Source organism: Esox lucius, chromosome 11, assembly GCF_011004845.1.
Source record: "Esox lucius isolate fEsoLuc1 chromosome 11, fEsoLuc1.pri, whole genome shotgun sequence".
Lineage (NCBI taxonomy): Eukaryota > Metazoa > Chordata > Actinopteri > Esociformes > Esocidae > Esox > Esox lucius.
Window position 1 is genome coordinate 7,626,553 of NC_047579.1, and position 20,421 is coordinate 7,646,973.

The 20,421-nt window shown below is 42.0% G+C and overlaps 2 protein-coding genes across 3 annotated transcripts in view; one reads left to right on the top strand and one right to left on the bottom strand.

Moving 5' to 3' along the window:
* LOC109615482 (zinc finger protein 501-like) overlaps positions 1-20,421 on the top strand; it is a 1,152,720-nt gene that overhangs the window by 622,889 nt on the left and 509,410 nt on the right. The window lies entirely within an intron of this gene.
* Positions 1,501-20,248, bottom strand: LOC114840353 (zinc finger protein OZF-like). Its single transcript, XM_029123520.2, has 3 exons — positions 20,145-20,248; positions 12,104-12,329; positions 1,501-3,217 (listed from the first exon to the last, which is right to left on the bottom strand). Exons 1-3 carry the CDS (start codon positions 20,145-20,147, stop codon positions 1,734-1,736), a joined length of 1,713 nt encoding a protein of 570 aa, XP_028979353.2. The 5' UTR covers positions 20,148-20,248; the 3' UTR covers positions 1,501-1,733.

The following is a 20,421-nucleotide window of genomic DNA, read 5'->3' on the forward strand; positions in this document are numbered from 1 at the left end:
GAGTGCGTGTGGCATGGGCAGCCTACACATCTGGAAAGGCACCATCAATGCTGACAGTAATATCCAAGTTCTAGAACAACATATGCTCCCATCCAGACGTTGTCTCTTTCAGGGAAGACCTTGCATTTTCCAACATGACAATGCCAGACCACATACTGCATCAATTACAATGTCATGGCTGCATAGAAGAAGGATCCGGGTACTGACATGGCCAGCCTGCAGTCCAGATCTTTCACCCATAGAAAACATTTGGCGCATCATAAAGAGGAAGAATCGACAGCTGATCAACTAGAATTAGACAAGAATAGGACAACATTCCTATTCTTAAACTTGAGCAACTTGTCTCCTCAGTCACCAGACGTTTGCAGTCGGTTATAAAAAGACGAGGGGATGCCACACAGTGGTAAACATGGCCTTGTCCCAACTTTTTTGAGATGTGTTGATGCCATGAAATTTGAAATTAATTATTTTCCCTTAAATTGATACATTTTCTCAGTTTAAACATTTTATATGTCATCTATATTCTATTGTGAATGAAATATAAGTTTGAGATTTGTAAATTATTCTATTCCTTTTTTACTTTACACAATTTGTACAGTGTCCCAACTTTGTTGGAATCGGGTTTGTATATAGGAAGTTTCTTCTCTATATACAGTGAGGGAAAAACGTATTTAATCCACTGCTGATTTTGCCCATTTGCCCATTGACAAAGAAATGGTCAGTCTATAATTTTAATGGTAGGTTTATTTGAAAATACCCCAAAACGCATGTATAAAAAGTTACACATTGATTTGCATTTTAATAAGTGAAATAAGTAATTGATCCCCTCTTTATCAGAAAAATGTCTGGCTCACAGGTGTCTTTTACACAGGTAACGAGCTGAGATTAGGAGCACAGTCTTAGAGGGAGTGCTCCTAATCTCATTTTGTTACTGGTATAAAAGACACCTGTCTACTGAAGCAAGCAATCAGATTCCAAACTCTTCACCATGGCCAAGACCAAAGAGCTGTCCAAGGATGTCAGGGACAAGATTGTAGACCCACACAAGGCTCAAGAAAGCACATGTACAAGCCCATCTTAAGTTTGCCAATGAACATCTGAATGATTCAGAGGAGAACTGGGTAAGTGTTGTGGTCAGATGAGACCAAAATCGAGCTCTTTGGTATCAACTCAATATGCCATGTTTTATAGGAGGAGGAATGCTGCCTATGACCCCAAGAACACCATCCACACCATCAAACATGGAAATGGAAACGTTATGCTTTGGGGGTGTTTTTCTGCTAAGGGGATAGGACAACTTCACCGCATCAAAGAGACGATGGATGGGGCCATGTACCGTCAAATCTTGGGTGAGAACCTCCTTCCCTCAGCCAGTTGTGGATGGGTATTCCAGCATGGCAATGACCCAAAACACACGGCCAAGGCAACGAAGGAGTGGCTCGAGAAGAAGCACATTAAAGTCCTGGAGTGGCCTAGCCTGTCTCCAGACCTTAATCCCATAGAAAATCTGTGGAAGGAGCTGAAGGTTCGGATTGCCAAACGTCAGCCTCGAAACCTTAATGACTAGGCGTAGATCTGCAAAAAGGTGTGAGACAAAATCCCTCCTGAGATGTGTGCAAACCTGGTGGCCAACTAAAAAGAAACGTCTGACCTCTGTGATTGCCAACAAGTGTTTTGCCACCAATCAGTCATGTTTTCGGAGGAGTTGATTACTTATTTCACTCAAAGGTTTCTCACCTGTGTGCACTCTGGTGTTTAGTAAGTGTAAATGATGTCGTAAAACACTTCCCACACTCAGAACAGGAGTAAGACTTATCACTAGTATGTATGCGCTGGTGAACTTTAAGGTGACCTAATTGAGAGAAACACTTCCCACAGTCAAAACAGGAGTAAGGCTTATCACCAGTATGTATGCGCTGGTGAACTTTAAGGTTACCTAATACAGAGAAACACTTCCCACAATCAGAACAGGAGTAAGGCTTTTCACCAGTACGTATGCGCTGGTGATATTTAAGGCTACCTAATTCAGAGAAACACTTCCCACAGTCAGAACAGGAGTAAGGCTTTTCACCAGTATGTATGCGCTGGTGAACTTTAAGGTAACGTAATTGGGAGTAACACTTCCCACAGTCAGAACAGGAGTAAGGCTTATCACTAGTATGTATGCGCTGGTGAACTTTAAGGTGACCTAATTCAGAGAAACACTTCCCACAGTCAGAACAGGAGTAAGGCTTATCACCAGTATGTATGCACTGGTGATATTTAAGGCGACCTAATTTAGAGAAAATCTTCCCACAGTCAGAACAGGAGTAAGGCTTTTCACCAGTATGTATGTGCTGGTGATATTTAAGGCGACCTAATTCAGAGAAACACTTCCCACAGTCAGAACAGGAGTAAGGCTGTTCACCAGTATGTATGCGCTGGTGAACTTTAAGGGTACCTATTTGAGAGTAACACTTCCCACAGTCAGAACAGGAGTAAGGCTTTTCACCAGTATGTATGCGCTGGTGAACTTTAAGGTTACCTAATTCAGAGAAACACTTCCCACAGTCAGAACAGGAGTGAGGCTTATCACCAGTATGTATGCGCTGGTGAACTTTAAGGTTACCTAATTCAGAGAAACACTTCCCACAATCAGAACAGGAGTAAGGCTTTTCACCAGTATGTATGCGCTGGTGATATTTAAGTCTACCTAATTCAGAGAAACACTTCCCACAGTCAGAACAGGAGTAAGGCTTTTCACCAGTATGTATGCGCTGGTGAACTTTAAGGGGACCTAGTTGAGAGTAACACTTCCCACAGTCAGAACAGGAGTAAGGCATTTCACCAGTATGTATGCGCTGGTGAACTTTAAGGTAACCTAATTGGGAGTAACACTTCCCACAGTCAGAACAGGAGTAAGGCTTATCACCACTATGTATGCGCTGGTGAACTTTAAGGTTACCTAATTCAGAGAAACACTTCCCACAATCAGAACAGGAGTAAGGCTTTTCACCAGTATGTATGCGCTGGTGAACTTTAAGGTGACCTAGTTGAGAGAAACACTTCCCACAGTCAGAACAGGAGTAAGGCTTCTCTCCAGTATGGATCTTAATGTGTATTTTTAACAGTGATAGAAATGTGAAATGTTTTTCACAGTGGGGACAGTGGTGAGACTTCTTATGATTGTGGTCTTCCTGTTGTTTCTCTCCAAGTGTCTCCACTTCAGGAATCCCATCTGTGACAGACATGAAAAGGGATTTAGACACATTTTGGGACACAGTATTATCAAGGATTCTAGCAACTAGCATTATTCCACAGCGGAGTGATAGAGACCTTAACATTTCAGTTAGGGAACTCGAATCGTTAGGTGATTTTGGGGCAAAGAGACCCTTTGACAGCTTTGAGACCAAGCCTTTAAGTGTACCTGGGATTAGCCATGCGTGCAGACATGACAACCATTAGAGGAAGAAATGCAAAATATTTGCTGATTAGAGTGGAGAGCAGGATTTTATATTTTGATGAAAGACAAACGTTTCAAATAGATAAGTTTAATGTTGCCATTGGCATGCTTTCTCAGAGTCCCTGACAGTCTGGAGGCCAAGAGAAACCTGGACAATTTGTTTAATGTAATCCTCTGTGCAGAATCCAAATCCAAGGCCTGAGTGATTGAGAAGGCCCACATTTCGTTATCTGAATTCCCAGATGACAGTTTAGGCCAGGGGTGGGCAAATTAGGTCCTGTGAAACAATTCCATCCGGTAGTAAAATAGTTTTGAGGGAAAGTAAAACATCTCACCAGCCCATTCTCATACATCAAAATCTGAATTTATATTATTTAGACATAAGGGACATGCTGCTTAATATTTGTCCATTATTGCCCTTTTGGCCTCTAAATAATTTACGATCCTCAACTTACAAAACAAATGTGGCCCTTCAGTAAATTTCACAAACTTGATGTGGCCCCCGAGCAAGCGTGCCGCACAAGCCCTGAAAAGTGAAGCCAAAACGTCTCGATCGCCCCCTAGTGAGTGGTCCCAGTATAGGTCATAAACCCCGCCCTCCCCATGTTATTCAATGGGACGTGAGACCAACTAAATAATTAAATTACCCTTCAAATATATTTTTTCAGAAGCAGGTTTCTGTCATTTACTGTAGTTTGTATCACGCTAATGTAAATTCAAGAGTTTGTTTTTAAAATAAGTTGGTTTTTAGTTAGTTATTTAATGCTCTAAAAACGGTGGTGTGACGTCGTGATTCACAGCTGTGATTGACAGCTATCTGAGCCGAGGAGCCACTGAATATTCGGAGGACTGAGGACATTGGAACTTTACATTTAATCTCTAAATTTCTATAATTGATATAATTTCACACGGACATAATGGGTTGTTCTGCAGTACATTGTGCTAACCGATCTGGCATTTCCAATCGATCTTTGAATTTTTTTCGGTAAGTTAAATTTATAAGCTATTTAATTCGTAAATAAATGTAATGGGCTAGCTAACGTTAGCTAAAAGACAACAAGCCTCGTTAATAGCCATGTTAATAGCTAGCAGGAGATCGTTAGCTAGAAGTTACCAATAATTTTTGTATTAGGCCTATTCTAAATTAAGGTTAAACATGATGTAAGTTAGGCTATAACATATCGTCTTGGTTTAACAAGCAAAGGTTGTAATGTACTTGCGATTGATTACGGTATGCACATTCTGCGAGGGAGAGTGAGGGCGGGGCACAGGGGTGGGGCCGTTGATTTCGCAGCTTTACGGCTTTACTTCCTGCTCGCTACTGCGCATAACTACTGCGCAGAACTGGTCCCAAGATCGCTATCTGCGCAGACGCAAGTCCAAGATGTCAGCGCCGTATCAGGACACTGGCGGCTTCAGTTTTCACCAATGGAAAAGAGCGAAAGGGCGTTGTCCATTTTTTTTACAGTCTATGCCCCGGAGCCAAAAACGGTCTTCAGGCTATTTTCTTTTATGGCTATTAAGAGTGAACTTATAAAAACATTGGATTTGATGACATCGTGAAGGATTTTGCAAGTAGCGAAGCCAGGAACAAATGCATCATAAGGTAAGACAATTTACTTGTGTATGCTGTAATATTAGCTGTGATTTAACTGCGATTTCCTAAATAGCTGTTTGCTTTGAGAGTGTAAGTTCTATGTTGTAAATCCCATTCCCAGCATACAGATAAATCGTGTTTTCTACAATAGCGTGAATGCAATGTAAATCCGGTTGAGATGCAAGTAAAGGTGATAATTAAGCTATTGGCTTCATTTGCCGTTGGTTGGGTTCAGGCTTTGAAGGTGCTGTGCCCAGGGGCCCATTGTTTTATAATCCGTCTGACTGTATAAAATGTTGAACCTTTTCTTTCATTATACACCTTAAACAGACCCTTTACTTTCCTATCCTAAACTTCCTCCTCTCTCCTGTTGTCATTATAAAATACTATTTCTGGTATTTCTAATTAAGTGTCTCCCCTTACGACTTTAATACCATTGCTTCTACTAGAATTCTAACCCTTTATTAATAAAGTTATAACATCACCTCTTCCCAGTTGTAAACATGTCCACTATATTATTTCCCTCTACTTCCTCTGCTAACACTCAATATGAAACAGTGAAATAATTTACAGAATTGAATTTGTTGAAAATAACTTTCTCAAAAACATTAAAACAAGACATGCATTTAAGTTAAGATGACAGATGTTTTAGATTACTTATTTTTATCTCTAGATGAATGATAATTGTTCAGTGATCTCTCAATAATTGACCACCCGTTGTTTAAGCAAATGCGCATCAAACCATGATTTTGTACTTCTAAATTAACAGTATTTGTGGGTCCAAGTGTGTTTGTTACTCTCACACGAACAGATAGCTGAAAGCAACACATTCTCAGTATTCCAAGGTAGACCCACTTCCATTTCTGGATCCAGTTTCTGATACCAAAGAGCTAAACTTTTCATTACAACTGCATTAGTTTTTATAATTTCAACTTATGTAGCCAAACGGGAGTGGAATGTACTGAAGTCAGATTTGTTTAGTTCCACTAGAGAGAGCTGATGGGATTGCCCCTGTACAATGGGTTGGGAAACCTGTGCTAACTCTTGTCGTTGTACACTGTGGTTCCAACGCTATTGTGTTAGTGCTCAAGGAAGATAGTTGCAGATAAAATATGTTCCTCAAAATTAGAATATTTTGGAAAAGTTCATTTTCAGTAATTCAAATCAAAAAGTGATAATTTAATATATTCAAGATTAGTTAGTTACACCTTTTTTTCTTTTCTTGATGACTACAGCTTACAGCTGATGGAAATCAAAAATCCAGCATCTCACAATATTAAAATGTTCAAATACAGGAATGTCGACCTCACTGACCTTAAATAGCGTAGTGGTTAGAGATGCGGACCTGCAACCAATAGGTCTCGCGTTCAAATGTTAACACAGTCAAAGCAAACTGTGCATAAGGATTTGTTCTGGATAGATCAAAACCTTCAGCAGCTATGTTGTAGTAAGCCTAAAATAAAACTGTTCACGGTTATATTGCGTCTACTTATGGTGCATTTTGGAAGTACACATCCGTGAATGCTTTTTGGGTCAGGATAGACAAAAACCTTGCTAGCTACGTTATAGGAAGCCAAAAAAAAATATATATGTATATTGCGAGTATATCTGTTGGATTTCCGAAGTACGCATCCGTGATTGATAAAAAAGCAGTGAAAAGCAGTGAAATAATAGGGGTCTCCACGATTCTCTCATCACTTCTCTTGACATAAACATCAGTATCTTGTATCAATGTCATTCACAAACCAAATAAAAACTAATGTTTTTGTGCCATGAATTAGCTTTTATTGTGTTAAGTTCAAGTTGTAAGTTAGACAGTAGTAAGCCTGTTACCGGCTAATAAGCTGTTAAAACGTCCAGGGACAAAAGCCAAATAATTCATAGATGCTATTTGTGGTGGAGGTAAACTTAACAAGAAACTTTAGTCAGTTTAACAGTGGTTAATGGTGTGTAGTGAAATATTCAAACTTGGAGTGATGATAATGTGTGACAAAATTATCTAATATCGAGCTTCTATACCGACAGTGGGCAACCATAAAGCACTGTGGTGTAGTGGTTAAAGACACAGCCATTCACATGGGACACCTGGGTTTGAATCCAGTGAAGGCATCGACATTTATCACTTTAAATTGCGGGCGGCTTAACTAGGCTTGCCTGGTTCTTTTTCTGGTTCATCAAGTGAAAATCATGTAGCCAGCAAAGGTTTGTCCATCCTGAACAAATACTAATACACCAGAAATATCTATCAATATAATGCCCTACAATGGGAAAAGACCTTTACTTGCCAGAGTGTAGAACTGAGAAAAATGACTTTAAAGTTGCTTTGTTGTCCAGGCAAATTAATTGTTGGCAAAATATAGAACATGTGGCATTTTTTTTTTTAACAAAGATATTTATCTACATAAAAATCTTGAGCCCAATCTTGACCTTTGACCCTCATTCAGAAGTTAATGTACTTAGCATAGCATAGCATCATCTTCCGCTTAATCCGGGGCCGGGTCGCGGGGGCAGCAGTCTAAGCAGGGCTGCCCAGACTCTTCCTCCAGCTCTTCCGGGGGGACACCGAGGCGTTCCCAGGCCAGCCGGGAGACATAGTCCCTCCAGCGTGTCCTAGGTCTTCCCCGGGGTCTCTTCCCGGTGGGACGGGACCGGAACACCTTCCCAGGAAGGCGTTCCGGAGGCATCCGAAACAGATGCCCAAGCCACCTCAGCTGACCCCTCTCGATGTGGAGGAGCAGCGGCTCTACTCTGAGCTCCTCCCGGGTGACCGAGCTTCTCACCCTATCTCTAAGGGATCGCCCGGCCACCCTGCGGAGAAAGCTCATTTCGGCCGCCTGTATCCGGGATCTTGTCCTTTCGGTCATGACCCAAAGCTCATGACCATAGGTGAGAGTAGGAACGTAGATTGACCGGTAAATCGAGAGCTTCGCCTTGCGGCTCAGCTCTTTCTTCACCACGACAGACCGATACATCGACCGCATTACTGCAGAAGCTGCACCGATCCGTCTGTCATACTCCCGTTCCATCCTTCCCTCACTCGTGAACAGGACCCCTAGATACTTAAACTCCTCCACTTGAGGCAGGCACTCTCCACCAACCTGAAGTGGGCAAGCCACCCTTTTCCGACTAAGGACCATGGCCTCGGATTTGGAGGTACTGATTTTCATCCCCACCGCTTCACACTCGGCTGCAAACCGTCCAAGTGCATGCTGAAGGTCCTGGCTTGAAGGGGCCAACACGACAACATCATCCGCAAAGAGCAGAGACGAAATCGTGTGGTCCCCAAACCTGACACCCTCCGGCCCCTGGCTGCGCCTAGAAATTCTGTCCATAAAAATTACGAACAGAACCGGTGACAAAGGGCAGCCCTGCCGGAGTCCAACATGCACAGGGAACAAGTCTGACTTACTGCCGGCAATGCGGACCAAGCTCCTGCTTCGGTCGTATAGGGACCTAACAGCCCTTAGCAAAGGACCCAGGACCCCATATTCCCGAAGCACTCTCCACAGGATGCCGCGTGGGACACAGTCGAATGCCTTCTCCAAATCCACAAAACACATGTGGACTGGTTGGGCAAACTCCCATGAACCCTCCATCACCCTGTAGAGGGTATAGAGCTGGTCCAGTGTTCCACGGCCTGGACGAAAACCACACTGTTCCTCCTGAATCCGAGGTTCTACTATCGGCCGTATTCTCCTCTCCAGAACCCTGGCATAAACTTTCCCGGGGAGGCTGAGAAGTGTGATCCCCTATAGTTGGAACACACCCTCCGGTCCCCCTTCTTAAAAAGAGGGACCACCACCCCGGTCTGCCATCCCAGAGGCACTGTCCCCGACTGCCACGCGATGTTGCACAGGCGTGTCAACCAAGACAGCCCCACAACATCCAGAGACTTGAGGTACTCAGGGCGGATCTCATCCACCCCCGGTGCCTTGCCACCGAGGAGTTTCTTAACCACCTCGGTGACTTCAGCCCAGGTGATGGACGAGTCCACCTCTGAGCCCTCATCCTCTGCTTCCTCAATGGAAGACGTAACGGCGGGATTGAGGAGATCCTCGAAGTACTCCTTCCACCGCCCGACGACATCCCCAGTTGAGGTCAACAGCTGCCCACCTCTACTGTAAACAGCGTTGGTAGGGCACTGTTTCCCTCTCCTGAGGCGCCGGATGGTTTGCCAGAATCTCTTCGAGGCCAGCCGATAGTCCTTCTCCATGGCCTCACCGAACTCCTCCCAGGCCCGAGTTTCTGCCTCCACAACCACCCGGGCTGCAGTACGCTTGGCCTGTCGGTACCCGTCAGCTGCCTCTGGAGTCCCACAAGCCAACCAGGCCTGATAGGACTCCTTCAGCTTGACAGCATCCCTTACTTCCGGTGTCCACCACCGGGTTCGGGGATTGCCGCCTCGACAGGCACCGGAGACCTTACGGCCACAGCTCCGAGCGGCCGCTTCGACAATGGCGGTGGAGAACATGGTCCACTCGGACTCAATATCTCCAGCCTCCCTCAGGATCCAGTCAAAGCTCTGCCGTAGGTGGGAGTTAAAGATCTCTCTGACAGGAGACTCGGCCAGACGTTCCCAGCAGACCCTTACAGTACGCTTGGGCCTGCCGAGTCTGTCCAGCTTCCTCCCCCGCCATCGGATCCAACTCACAACCAGGTGGTGATCAGTTGACAGCTCCGCCCCTCTCTTCACCTGAGAGTCCAAGACATGTGGCCGCAGGTCAGATGAAACGACAACAAAGTCGATCATCGACCTGCGGCCTAGGGTGTCCTGGTGCCACGTGCACTGATGGACACCCTTATGCTTGAACATGGTGTTCGTTATGGACAAACTGTGACTAGCACAGAAGTCCAATAACTGAACACCGCTCGGGTTCAGATCAGGAGGGCCGTTCCTCCCAATCACGCCCCTCCAGGTGTCACTGTCGTTGCCCACGTGGGCGTTGAAGTCCCCCAGTAGAACGATAGAGTCCCCAGTCGGAGCACTTTCCAGCACCCCTCCCAGAGACTCCAAGAAGGTCGGGTACACTGCACTGCCGTTCGGCCCGTAGGCACAAACAACAGTGAGAGACCTATCCCCGACCCGTAGGCGCAGGGAAACGACCCTCTCGTTCACCGGGGTAAACTCCAACACATGGCGGCAGAGCTGGGGAGCTATAAGCAAACCCACACCAGCCCGCCGCCTCTCACCATGGGCAACTCCAGAGTGGTGAAGAGTCCATCCCCTCTCAAGGAGTGTGGTTCCAGAGCCCAAGCCGTGCGTAGAGGTGATCCCGACTACCTCTAGTCGGAACCTCTCAACCTCACGCACCATCTCAGGCTCCTTCCCCGCCAGCGAGGTGACATTCCACGTCCCTAGAGCTAGTTTCCGTGTCCGGGGATCGGGTTGTCTAGGCCCCCGCCTTCGACTGCCGCCCGATCCTCTCTGCACCGGCCCCTTATGGTCCCTCCTGTGGGTGGTGAGCCCACGGGAGGGCGGCCCCATGTCGCTCGTTCGGGCTGGGCCCGGCCGGGCCCCATGGGGAAAGGCCCGGCCACCAGGCGCTCGCGAACGAGCCCCAACCCCGGGCCTGGCTCCAGGGTGGGGCCCCGGCTGCGCCATGCCGGGCGACGTCACAGAACACATGATTTTTTTCTTCATTAAGGGGTTTTTGAACCAAGGCGACAGGTCAGACTAAGAGCGGTTCAAAAACCCCTTAAAACCCCTAATGTACTTTGCCTTGTCTGAAAAATAATTAAGGGGTCATGCCAAGGCATAAGGCGTCAACTTCCATTTGATTGCTCACTTGGTTGCGGATCACTATATTAAATCTGTATGAATGGTAAACATTGGTTTGCAAAACAATGTTTGTTGACATGACAAATGTAGACAGATGACATTGATCAAACCAAATTGTTTTGCATGTGGGAGGATAATGTTTTGCAACCATTTCATCAAGAGCAAGGTTTACTAACGCAACGAATATTAAAGGATACAACACTCGTGTTTTGGACGGAATTGGATGAATGCCAGATTAGGATACTCAAGAACGACTCATGTTATGGATTTAACGTGTTAAACGCCAGCGAGAAATGTTCAAAAGTCATGTTGTGGATTGAACGCTGCAATGCATTTTAAGCAGGATACAAGAAAAGTTAGGTGACCTATTTAATTGTGACCTGTTACTCTTCAGCTCATGTGCGTGTGATTAAGCGAATTAGGAGGTGTTGTCTACGCAAGGCCTAATCCACACGCGTTTATTCCTTGGCTGTCAATGTCGGGCTGGCACTGACTAGCCTGCATCACACTTCATTGCGTATGATTTACTTCCAGCTGGCAAGCCAACTAGCTATTGTTTGTTTCCAATGCTTTGTTTGCATTCTGATCTCTTATGGTTGAAGTATGTTTTTGTTTGTCAAGTAGTTAGCCTAGCACTTGGTTTTGTTTGTCAACTTATTTTTTTAGATTGCCAGTCTATCCATCCATCCTCCATCAATTTATGTTGTAGCCTAATCTTACATTAATACATGGGCATGACACCATAACTCAGTAACTTCACTTCACTGATGCACAGCCAAACAAAGGCAGAACACCTTAACTCAATGTAAGCGTTCCGGAGTGCAGAGAAACAAAGAAAAAATAAATAAAATAAAAGTACTCAAAATATTTGTCCACATGATGAAGCAGATCTTTAAATGTTCCAAAAATGACAATAACTAATTACCAACCAAAGATAGAGTTACAGGCTTTTGCACAGCAGTAAAGGTGACAATAACTAACTGTTTTGTGAAAAGATGAGAAAATCATGTAGCCAGTGAAGCATTTGACTATCCTGAACACATTTTTATATACATCAGAACTGTTTTAAGTTATGCTTCCTATAACGTATCTACTGAAGGTTGTACACAGTGACATTTTTGGCTGTCCTGAACAAACCCTTAGGAATAATGTGTTTTGACTGTGACAGGAGTCAAAGATGGAATCGGTTGATCCGGAGTCTGCGTCTCTAACAACACGGTTAACACGGTCCGCCAAAAACAACAAATTACCACATTGACAATGACAACATTAAACCAGTTCTTACCTTGAGTGAGTAAATCTCCCTCTCCATTATTAATGATAACCACATTCTTCTCCTCTTCATCATTATTGGTAACATTCCGCCCCAGTTTCTGACTTTTTTCCTCCAGCTTTACTGATGTCATCTCTGAATCCCTCAATCCCCACTGAGCTTCACAATCAGAATCCAGTGACTCTTGTTTGGGCTCAGTGTGGAAGGAGAGCAGCAGGCTGAGTTTGTCCTCCCTCTGCTATAATAAAGACAAAGTCAGAGCCATCCATGACTGATATACATGTTTGTTGGAATAAAATATGATCACAATGGGAAAAATAAAAACAATCACGATCATAACAGAACTGTGTCCTACATGAGGTTCACTTTCCTTAACCTGACCCAAGAAAAGGGAAATTACTTTTCAGTTCTCACGGATTATCATTTCCTTGGAAAGTGACCACAAATATACATTATTGAACAATACAGTTGTGAGAAATTGACAATTTTACCTTTTTGATTATCAGTTATAAAATTAACTAAAAATGAATGCTAGAGCATCCCGGTTGAAAGGTATTGGGATAAATCTGACAATAGTTAACACCAGGAGGGCCAAATGCCTATGTAAATTGGCGTTTGGGTTTGTAATTAAAGTAAAACTTCCATTCTGAAAGCTACAACCTCCGGTTTTAAGACATAAATCGCCAACAGCCCATTGCATCCAGGCGCTAATCACCCCTCACTGAATGTAAGACATCATTGGATGAATGCGCGATAATCCCAGATGAATGATCAGAGCCCCGGTTTAATTTTAAAGGAACTTACAAATTAAATACATGATATCCGAGAATATTCAAAAACTTAAAATTTTCCCATTGAACGTTTTTCAATAGGAGATTGGGCTTATTGTGGAAACTAATTAATTTAAATGTAAATCTAATGTTCATCAAATGTATTATGCTAAATAATTACTCACAAAACGAAAAAGCAAGGATACTTTTTCCTGGTCACGAATGACCAATTCAACATAAATCGAACTATTCGTTTAGCAGAGCCCAAAATGTTGCAAAACACTGTCGAATGTCTGTTCAGTAGTTTAGGGACCATCATGTAAGTCCAATACCACTAATTCAATGTGACTGAAAAATTTGTTTTCTTGTATGTTGGTCACTGACCTTTAGATTTGCCCTTTTACATTTCGGTGATTATATCAGAATTGATTCTTTTATATCCTTTTATGTTTTAGCTTCCAATCCAGATGACATGGACCTCTAAAACCACTTGCATTTTGTTCACTGACCTTCCTTGTAAAGAATACACCCCTTAGATTTGCCAATTCTAATTTCGGTTAAATTATTCTTTTCGAAGGATAAATTCCTCTCTTTTTAATAGCTCACTATCCATAAGAGTTAGAGATCCAAGAACAAGTGTGTTGTGTTCCTTTATTTTATTTTACAATTACACTAATTTATCACAACTCTTCTACCTAATTCACATTAACTATTTTTAATAGCTTTCAATCAAGATGAAATGGAAATCTTGTTTGTGCCAGCTGTGTTGTGCATTAGTTTGCCTTTCCTTTTGTTTTGTTGTTACAATTAAAAGGATGTTACCCTGCTGTACATCTGCTCCTAGTGTCCTTCCTTCAAATCTGACAGTATACTCCCATTCCCAATTTAAAACATTTTTAAATGTTAATGTGCAGGCGACGTAACAATAGAATCCCCCAATGGTGAATGGAGAATTAGGTATTTATACCTACTACAGTCAAAATAACTTGGAATTAAACACAGACCAAATAGTGCAGGTGGATATTGACATCAGAACATTTCCCAACTTCTCATCACATTGATGGGTCATTTCTTACAGCTAAAATAGACAAAGTTCCTAGGGTCTATCAACTCCCCTAATCTCAAGTGAGAGGACAAAATTGCAAGAGTTGTAGCATCTGAAAACAGTTGGATTGTGAGCTTTTAAAAACCTCACAGTCAATTCCAACTTTACTCTATACATCAATCAGAGTCCATTCTCATTTTCCTCCAGAAACATCTGGATTGGGTCTGTGTCTGCCCACTCTAGAGGTAAACTGAAACACATTGTAGTGTCCACAGCAGGGATGGAAATTAGCACCCGCCACATGAGGGTGATTTTGAGTAAATAAAAATAGCATACTGTTTCACCAGGACACTTTAGAGGCGGCGCACATAAAAAAAAAAAATGTGGCGTTACATCGCAGGCGTTAAGAGGTCCGCTGAGAAAAGGAGGAGCCAGTGGACAAAGAGGCGAAAGTCTAAAAAAGTTTTTTTAAAGAACGATGGAAAAACAAACAATGGAGAGTCCCGCATATTGGTTAGTTCACGACGAGACAAATCTGATAATGTACTGCTCTGTATGTCGTCAACACGCTTCAGAAGATGCCAAAACTAATAGTTTCATTGTTGGGACTAAAAACCTAAAACTGGAAGCCATAAAAGACCACGAATCGTCCAAATGCCACATCCAGGTAAAAATTTTCACATGCAGATACACATTGTTGGTTAAAAACAAGAAAGTGGCTGGTAGATTTTGAAAGCCACCAGCCACAGTGGCCGGTGGACATTTTTTATTTCCATCCCTGGTCCACAGTAAGGGTCCTAAGATTCAACCTTCTGTCCTTTAAAGACCTCTGCATAAATCTTTGGCTACAAATCAGAACATTAAATATCATTACTGAACATTCCCACCCGTCACCTACTTCTACTGCAAGGCAGTACAGTTTGTAACTGCACAAATATCAGAAAAAAGAAATAGTCAACAATATGCTAATAAGAATTTTGTTCTGAGTTTCACATAATTATTTTAATTTTCATATTTTACCCCCTTTTTCTCCCAACCCCACTGTACAACCATGTGCCACCACTAGAACTGTCCCTGCAGAGTCAGTGGAGTCGTAGATCGCTACAGGCTTCCTCTGAAACCTGTCTGATCAGCCGGTTCTTTACACCCCCTCCCTTAAACATGAAGTCAATGTGAGCCAACACATTGGAGGAAACGCACGCTCACATGACCTTATATGGATCAAACAGGTGCCATTGATACAGGTAACGAGTGGAGGACAGAGGAGCCTCTTAAAGAAGTTACAGGTCTGTGGGAGACAGAAATCTTGCCTGTTTGTACGTGACCAAATAATTATTTTACAAAAGGAATTTACCAACACATTCATTTTAAGAGAAATCATAAAATGTGATTTTCTGGAGAAAAATTTTTTTGAATTTTGTCTCTCGGAGTTGAAGTGTACCTATGAGTGTACCCATCACAGGCCTCTCTCGTCTTTTTAAGTGGGAGAACTTGCACAACTGGTGGCTGACTAAATACTTTTTTGCCCCACTATATTTTATTGATCTTCAATCTTTGGGAAATAAAAAATACGTAAACTAGAGTTTTTTTCTTGTTTGATGCGCAAAACACAGCAGGATCTCAGGGAGGGTGCCAGTAATATTTCCAAGTGTCGTCTATACCCGCACTGGTACTTTTACAGCGCTCTCATTACCCCAAAAGGGGGCGTGGCCATTCAGGAGAGAGGGAAGTGATGTATAGCTGCCCTCATGTATTGAAAGGTACAGAAAAGTACTGGACAAGAATATCTGGACACGGGTGGGGGTCGATTGGTTATATGGACTAGTGATGGGAATTTCAACTGATCTTTTCGAGTCATTCAGTGAAGAGTTACATTTCAGGACATTTCATTCATTGGACTCTAGCCATTGGTATTATCCTAGCCATTGGAAGGACAGTAGGCTATGATTTCATCTGTGTTTATCATTACAATTAACTACTACATTAATTATTGAAGACCAACCATGTGTTAGATTCTGTCCACTTTTGATCCATGAACAAAATTAATGCAACCGGTAGTCAGGGGAGAATCTTTATTTGCATGAGTCCATGATGTTGATCTTCCATAGTTCTTAGATGTTCTCCAATAATTATAAAGTTAACACATTATTTTATGCAAGGACACATAGGAGGCAGTCAGTAATAGTTAGGAGGGCGTCTTTTGTAATAGTTGTCTATGAGGCTTTGAATTCTTGCTGGTGGTATAGCTGCCCATTCTTCTTGGCAAAATACCTCCAGGTCAGGCAAAGTCTTTGTTCGTCAAGCATGAACCGCACGTTTGAGATCTCCCTCAATGATATGAAGTCCCGTGCGCAGTTTTCGTGCTGAAGAATTCAAAGTGTCTGAAGTCTCATTTCTGTTCAAGTACCGTCGTATTGTGCTCCTTGCAACAACCACACCGTCTTTTTCCAGAGATGCCTGTATTTCTCCTGAGGTTACCTGTGGGTTTTTCCTATGTATCCCAAACAATTCTTCTGGCAGTTTTGGATGAAATCTTTCTTGGTCTACCTGACCGTAGCTTGGTTTAAAGAGATGCATGAATTTTGCACTTCTTAATAAGTGATTGAACAGAACTGACTGGTATTTGCAAGGCTTTGAATATCTTTTTATATCCTTTTCCATCTTTATAAAGTTCCATTACCTTTTTATGCAGGTCTTTGGACAGTTATTTTCTGCTCCCCATGGCTCCGTATCACGCCTGCTCAGTGCATCAACGTGAGAGCTAACGAACTCACTGATTATTTATACCGACAAAAATTGCAATTTAAAACGCCACAAGTGTGGGAAATTCACACTTAATAGCCATTTTAAACTGTGTGTGTAACTTGTGAGTCTGTAACAAGGCCAAACATTCAAGGGTATGTCAACTTTTGATCATGGCCATTTGGGCGATTTCTGTTACCATTATGATTTAAAAAGGAGCTAAACAGCTGTGCTACTAAATGGCTTCATTTGATTACTATCCTTAAGTAAAATAAAAAATAAAAAACTTTGAATGATTGTGATTTCACTGCCAGAATGTCAAATTCTGCAGGGTATGAAAACTTTTGAGCACAGCTACATATAGATGAGAGCAGCAATACGTCACTTTTCTCTTGTTCGAACAACCACTCCCTTTTTTGGGGAAAGATAGCGCTTGTAAAAGTGTAGAAGACAATGGTGCAAAATTGGAAATGTTACTGGTACCATGCCTTAAAGCTGCTGCGTTGTGTTTTGCATACAGAATAAGCAGGAAAAAACATAGTTTACGCTTTCCTTTACTTCCCAAAAAAGTGAAGAACAGCAAAAGAAGAGATCTGTGGCTTCAGGTCATCCGCAGAGAGGATGAAAATGGTCAAGTATGGGACCCCTCCAGTCAACACATTGATGTCTGTGACAAACACTTCATTACAGGTTAGTTAAATGATGCTAAAGTCAACAGTTATAATGTTAAGTCAAAGAAGTGCATGAATCTACATTGAAAAGGCCGTACATAGAACATGCACTTCCCTGAAGAGATTTTATGCCCTAATTATCATCATTTGTAATTACTCAATTTGCTAGCTGTGTAAATCCCTATATAAGAGGATGAAAATTCATGTCAGGTTGGTGCACGGCGCTCCCTTGAATTATTTGGTGTGATGCCTTAATCAGTATATTTGTGCATGTGTTTGTGAACTGTATGTTACAGGGGTGAGGATGGAATTATTGTCTACTGTACGTTATAGCCTACCTTATAGTTGCAGGGTACTAGCTAGTTAGCTTGCTAAACATGTTAGCAATTTAATTAGTTTACAGTAATGTCACATTGGACATACTACCAATATACCGCAAAACAAAATGACCGATTTAATAAATACATTAACTGAAGATTCAGTAAGGTGGTTGTAAATATCAGGATATATAGAGAATAGAGTTCTTTCTTAACCTTTTCACGCGTGAGTTTCAAATATGCCTTAACGGCCCCCCAGAGTGAGTTTTTTTGCGCGTGAGTTCAGCACTCACTCAGAGTTCCAGAATTTGATTGTGACGTCACAAAAGATTTAATCTGCAGCTTCCCAAAAACACCACGCTGCTTACTAGTTATGCATCTAATTTTTTATTTAAATTATATTAACAAACTTCTACAGGTAGTAAGGTTAAAAATGTATATTGAATAATTATGAACCAATCTTAAAAATGCTGTCCTATTTCTAAAGATCGCGGCGAGAAAGATACTGAAACGCTTCACTTGTATCAATAAAACACGCAATCTATCAGGCAATAGGTGGTGTAAATAGTTTTACGTAATTATTCAGAAGCTCTCAAAAAATTATAGATTCCGATTCTTGCATTTAGTAATGGACAAATGCGATCAGTGAAAAGGTAGATTTTTGAAGATTAGGAGCTTTTTTCTCAACAAAAGTAGTGCTGTAATACTGTTTTAGTTTGTGCCATCGGTTTGCTACTAGATCTGCCAATTGAACTATTGTGCGTGAACCCTACCAAAACAAACTGACTGGATTAACCCCATGTTAGCTACATGCATTGAGTGGCGTTCAGACGGTTGACATGAAGTCACTTTGCCAGGTAAGGAACACTAAATACATTGCATTGCAAGCTTCTCTTTTTGACTCAAATTCAAAGAGCTGCAAAGAGCTGGTTTATGTGTAACTGTAGCTAGCTAGCAAACGTCAGCTAACCGCTAGCAAACGTCAGCTAACCGCTAGCAAACGTCAGCTAACTGCTAGCAAACGTCAGCTAACCGCTAGCAAACGTCAGCTAACCGCTAGCTAACAAAGTTTGACCTGTAATGCAGTGCAGCTAAAATGAAGATCATAGTTTTCCCAGGATGGCAAATCTGTCCGAAAGACTGGCAAATGTAAAATGACCATCAGGTCTTAGAGTTACTCACCTTTCTTTATCTTTGATTGATAAAAAGCATAGCAGCACCCTCAACAGGTAACGTAACTTGAAAGTTTTTACACAATGATTTTGACAGGTTGTCAGCTCTTTCAGGAAATGGTTAGATGCTCTATAGTAGTCGCTAATATAATTCGTTTTTGCGTATTATGTTTATTGTAGAAAATCTAACTTCTAGTGTTGGCTACCTGTTGGTACGTAAGTAACACTTTTTTATGCTTGCTACCTGGTTAATAACATAGTGTGGTCTTGAAACAATTACAATCAGGAAATGAAGTTATAAACGCTGTTTGAGCTAAATGTGAGTAAATAACAGCGCGGTCTGACCAGCCATTGTTACGTCACTCGTACCTAGGCGTTCTAATGATGCGTTCTAAACAATACGTTCTAATCACACCGGTGTGATCGTACGCTTCAGGGACCACTCTAGACTGATCACACCGGTGTGATCGTACGCGTCAAAGGGTTAATAGTAAAAACTGATTTTCATGCAACTCTTCTTTGTTTGTGCATACGTCTCATGTGTAATAAAAATCACTTAAACTTATAGAAATTGTATTGTAGTGTAGGCCTACACACTTGTTGGGGTCCCAAATACTCACAGCGTTGCTATATGGGAATTTGTTTTTATCCCTCTAGGTTGTTGCTGCAAAATGAAAAATATTATGAAATCACTACAGAAGTTCCTGTCCACATACAGCCACCATGAATACTATTTACAGAACAGCAATTAAATATCACATGCCAGACTGTAATATTAAAAAGGAATATCTGGACCTAAATTACTTCATTATATTTTGCAGCTCAGAAGGACATTCTATGCACGGGTTTACTGTGTTTTTGTCATTCTCACAAGTATTTTAACCTAACGCCTGGACTAATGGTATAATATAGTTATGTAGTCCTAAAAAAACAGCTATGGACTTTTATTTTGAACATTAAATCAGGGTTGACAACGCTTTGGTAGAGCACTGGGCCAGACGATCAAACTTATTGTTGCTAGCTTTACAGCATCGAAGAGCTTGTAGAAAAACTTAAGAATGTAATGTCGTTAAAAGGTGTTTGTGCGTTCACAGATCAAATTTCACGGTTCATGTTTTACGCATGACTTTTATTACGACCATACCAATTTACGAATATATTTTCTTACGATCCTAACAACACGTACGCTTAATCTTTTGGCAGATATCTAACTCCACAGAACAGGTCCATATCATAAATCAAAGTGGTAAAATAAGTTGGTCTAAAAACAATATTTTAGCAAGACGGAGGTAAAAACGCAGAGTAACAAAGAAAAATACAGTTCTTTAAAACTTACCATTATAGCGTTCGTAATTCACGAAAGGTGCCTGATGTCTTGAAAACTATTAAACCAACTGCTCCAAGGCGTACACGTGCAAATTCTTCTACTACTAATGCTTAAATTATTGGCTGATCCCTCTACATCCGACTTCCTCCTCTCTAACCTTTTCATACCAAGCGTGCCGCACAAGCCCTGAAAAGTGAAGCCAAAACGTCTCGATCGCCCCCTGGTGAGTGGTCCCAGTATAGGTCATAAACCCCGCCCTCCCCATGTTATTCAATGGGACGCGAGA

Coding starts and splice junctions, on each gene's coding strand:
- LOC114840353 (XM_029123520.2), bottom strand. Junction 3,218..12,103: donor GGGAGATTTACTCACTCAAG/GTAAGAACTGGT, acceptor TGTCTGTCACAG/ATGGGATTCCTGAAGTGGAG.